At 25.3% G+C, this 4,865-nt stretch overlaps 1 protein-coding gene across 11 annotated transcripts in view; it reads right to left on the bottom strand.

Annotated features, from left to right (window-relative positions):
• Positions 1-1,853: 1,853 nt before the first annotated feature.
• Positions 1,854-4,865, bottom strand: part of LOC122631279 (serine/threonine-protein kinase 10) — an 11,497-nt gene continuing 8,485 nt past the window's right edge. For 9 of the 11 annotated variants that reach the window (XR_006327663.1, XR_006327668.1, XR_006327664.1 and 6 more), the window contains 2 exons: positions 3,257-4,663; positions 2,930-3,071 (listed from right to left, as the gene is read on the bottom strand). Coding sequence is in view for 2 of the 11 variants with exons in the window: in XM_043816754.1 (XP_043672689.1) it covers positions 2,916-3,071 (156 nt within the window). In the remaining 9 variants the exon portion in view is untranslated. Of the gene's footprint in view, positions 3,072-3,256; positions 4,664-4,865 lie in introns of all 11 variants that reach the window. The other 2 variants (XM_043816754.1, XM_043816756.1) reach the window with 1 other exon arrangement.

Genomic DNA, 4,865 nt, shown 5'->3' with positions numbered 1-4,865 from the left:
TACTTATAGATTTGGTTATCATTGAAGGAAGCACTAGTAAAATTGAAGGTACACGTCAAATTTATCGAATTAGGCAAACATCCTGATGAAATAAAAAAATATGATATATCTGTTTTAACATAAACATTAAATTTGTTATAATAAACATTAAAAAAAAAAAAACGTGTACTTTCAATGTCAAAATACTATTCCTCTTCATTTATCTTTAATAATTTAATTGATAGAATTGAGTGAAAAATATACATTAAACGACGATGTTCATACATCACTATCAACTATATCTGTTTATAATTTTTTTGTTAAGAGAAATACATAAACATGATTGAAATTACATCATCCAATAGTCACTGCAACTATTCATAACATTTTAATTCTCTAACTTAATAGTCACTTATCACATATCATTTTTACATTTATAATACCGAAATCATATTTTTAATACCATATGCAATAATTCACCTTTTGAACTGATTTCAAGATTTATGATTTCGAAAAGTTTCTTGTTAAAGAATCACTCTTAAAAAGGGATACCAAAAGATATTTGCATTTATTTAATTTTTCTTTTCTTTACAAATGCAAATTCCACGGTAGATATTAAATATTATTGTTATGAAAGAAAATCCATTTTAATCGTGTGGCAAATCTCGTAGAATAATGCAGTAACAAATAACAAAGTATTCAGCATTTTTTATGATCGTAAGAATCTATGAATGCACGTATGTTTAAACAAATATCTTGTTTTTTAACTGCACTATATATATATATATATATATATATATATATATATATATATGTATGTATGTATGTGTGTATAATGAGAATAATATTTGTTTTCCGTTATAAGAAAAAGAAGAAATAATAAAATGATTGTATTCTATGAAAAGTTACATTGAACAAAACCACAAATGATTTACTTTTAAAATTTAACACATTTAAATGTTAGAGTTTAAACAATTTTAAATTCATATATACAATGGTGCTTAAGTCGATAATAGAAAACATAGACTTGCTAAATTGAAAGATTATTGAAGAGTAGAAAAATTAATTTACAATAAAGAATTTTGTACAAATATTTGTTTATAATTACGACTTGCATTAGCCACGCATGCTCGTTTTTAATGTGCATTAAAGAAATTCTCTAAAAAAGATCTTCCAAAGTCTTATAGCCATATAACAAGTAATTATACATTGTATATTTGGTGTTATACTTTGATTTCTAGTGCATTATTTTATTTACTTAAATATATATATATATATATATATATATATATATATATATTTCTTCGTGAAGTACTCGCGCTGAATTTTTTATTTGCAAGCAATTTAACTCCTTTAGTCGAACATGGTGACTACAGACTTTGCATTAAACCTCAGACTCTCATACATAGAAACATTCCAAGGACCCGAATTTAATACCCTTAAAATATGAAGTACAATGTGTGATTAATATTTATTATTTTATTATTAATATTATATTAATATTGATTATTATCATTATTATTATTTGTTATTATAGCAAATATAGAAAAATGAATGCCTAATAGCATTCCCACGAGTAAGTTAATACAAAATTATACAATATAAGTTTTCAAGAAAAATGAAAATGTGATAATGTCTTTATAACAAGCTGTATATATATATATATATAAAATCACAAGCCGTAATGTGATCATAGAAAATATACATTGTTCAATATTTAGTTGATTCCTCTCAAATTGACGGTTAATTATTTGATACCAGTATTAAGTTGCATTTATATAATGCATTTAGGCTTTTATTAATTTCTTGGACTCATTTGGAACAGTAATTGGGCGGATTAAGTAGATCATATCAATATGAACTTCAGTATGCGATTAAAACTTTCATGATACTTTTTTATGCAAAAAGTTGCAACATTTTACAAGGCCTTTCATACAATAAATTTTAATGCAGTTTTCCCAAGAAAAAGAAAATATATATATACACACACACACAAGGTACAGCACTTAATGGAAACATTTAAATATCTTCACCACTCATGAATGTATAAAAAAAAAAGAACTCTCTGAAAAAAGTTATAATGTTTGAAGAAGAAGAATATTCTTCGAAATCTTTATTTTTGTTTTGTTTTGTTTTGTTTTGTTTTTAGAGATATATCAAGATCGTCGATACTTCATTTATTTCTTTTTTTTCTTTTTCTGTTTTTTTTTCTTTTTTTGTCTTTTTTTTTAAGCGAAAACGCATTATTTTTCTATATCTTTATAGAGAATAAAAAACAAATTCAACGACCTATAAAAATTTATCTCATGATTCAATGGTTCTTATATACATATATAACATATATATCGAATAAATTACCTAATTTGATAATCTCGAATTACTCAAAAACTGTTTAATTTTTGATTGTAACAAATTCAAGAAACATTGAATAAATCTTTGTTTCAGAATTCATTTATGCATCAAACAATTCATTAATAATTCAAAATAATCAAATTAGGTGACTCATCCAATATATACATATATAAAAATCATATTTAATCTACATTATGAAAATTTGTAAATTTCTCAATGGAAAGTCCCTTCTTGCAAAGGTTAAAAGTTTTTCCAAACTCTTATGGAAATCAGCTTATTCGATTACTTTGATTAACATTATTTATTGTTGATAGCAGTCTTTACTCAACAATAATTATTAATATTCTGATATATAATTCAAATACTGCATTTGCAATCTGCTATTACTTGAATAACAATGATGCGTCCATAGAAATATTTTCACTTTCATTCCTCATTACAAAATAGAATGCTGGTGAAAAATAAAACTTGTTCTTATTACATCACTCTCTTGGACTCGATTACAAAAAATAGTAATCATAATCATTATTTCTCAGTAACATTAGCAAACACTGAGTCTATTGGATAACTGTATGCTTTTAGCATCAACCTTCGCTTACAGAAGATAATGAACTGCGTGTAGAACCAGCAGTATGATGCGTAAGATCAGGAAGGTCTGCTGGTAAGCATAATGGAATCGCGCTAGGTCCATAAATTGCTTCCTGCTCTTCTAATTGAAGAGCAAATTGTTCTTCTAGTCTCTGTAATATGAAATAAAAGAGATTAATTATCTGTTAGCTTGAAAAAATTTATATTAAAAAAAAAAAAAAATACTTGTTACAGTTTTTAACCTTAGAAAAATGGGAATTGTATGGCACAAGGTAACTTTCAAAATTTTCTGTAACAAAGTGAACAAAAATAGTAGCGTACAACACATTTAACTAACCTTTCAATATTTTCTATAATACTGCTTTTGAAATCCGACTGTGGCATCTCTTTATATTTTTCTTTTACAAAGGTTCTTGTGGGAATATTTATGCGCAAGGACTACAATTACAAATTAGCATGTTTGCTATTAGATACCCACATAAGAACCCTTTAAAAAAAAAGCATTTATCACATAGTTCTACTACTTGACAAAACATAGCATGAAACCAATAGTAACCACATTTGCCCATATTATTTTCTTCACATATATATTTAAGCTTTGGAATATAAAATTAATTGAACTCTTTATATGTAATTTTCATATGACAAAGGACAATAATAATAATAATAATAATACAGCTGTAATGGAAAATACAACTACGAAGCTATGATACAAGGCACATTTTCAATGATAATAATTAATCAAATGAAATTGTAAATCACATACCAATATTGGTACTTGAATATACTTGAATATATTTTTTTTTATTTTTTGCAATAAATATTCTTAAATATTGCACTGATTTATCCATAAGTCATATTAGATCATACTTAAGTACCTGCGTCATTATAATATGTAAAGTTTTTCTCTTTTCTTTTACTTACTCTTTCAAGATTTTAACATATTATGTAAGCCTGGCCACAGTTATATTAACGTATTCTATCACAATTTATATGATAAGCTAGCAGCAAAATATAAATATATAATTATTTAATGCATATATATGTATATATATATATAAAATATTTATATATATAAACAATGTCTATTTCATAAGTTAAAGTATACTCATTAGTACCAACTCCATATAAAGTGTATAGTATGAAGAAAACAGCAATAAAGGAAGCACATGGAATGTTATATTGTTGAAAACAGAAATAAGATTAATTTGGAAATATAAATATCTTTATTTTGTTCTATATTGTTTATTTATATTATGAATTAATTATATTGTGTTATATTGTATTATAATATATATTGTGCATTTATTTATGTAATTGGATTATATTATAGAACATACTAAGAATTCTAATTTAATAAAATAAAATTATACTCTTTATATTTATATTTCCAAATTTATCAATAAACAAGAAAAATGTATGAGATATATGATGTTGGCAAGTACTATCTACGGGACAGACAAGATGGCATTAAATCTGGTTTAGAACGACTTCGGACAAGCGTGCCATTTGTGGAAGTAGTATCTGAACCAGTAAGTCTAAGAGAGACTCTAGGTATAGTAAACGGAGATGGAGAATTTGGAGTAGATCGAGGTAAGCGAGAAGATTTTTGCAAGGTGTTAGGAAGTGATATATCAGAATAATCAAAGGAAGGTAAAGAGAAACCACTAAGGCCAGAGGGCAAATAATCTCGGTAACGAGCTTCCAATGCCTCCATTTCAGCCGCCAGCACAGCTTCTATCTTCTACAACAAGTAGATTAAAATTTAATTCAATAATTTACTTTACTTTTTTTTATGGCTCATTGAAGATCATAGTAACAAGGAGGAATTACTGTAATTATTACAAAGTATCAAAAATTCTTATTATAGGTTCAATTCAATTATATGCCACTACATACATCATATATATATATATATATATATATATATATATATATATATATAT

This window comes from Vespula pensylvanica, chromosome 8 (assembly GCF_014466175.1).
Source record: "Vespula pensylvanica isolate Volc-1 chromosome 8, ASM1446617v1, whole genome shotgun sequence".
Lineage (NCBI taxonomy): Eukaryota > Metazoa > Arthropoda > Insecta > Hymenoptera > Vespidae > Vespula > Vespula pensylvanica.
This window is presented reverse-complemented; position numbering and strand designations above follow the sequence as displayed.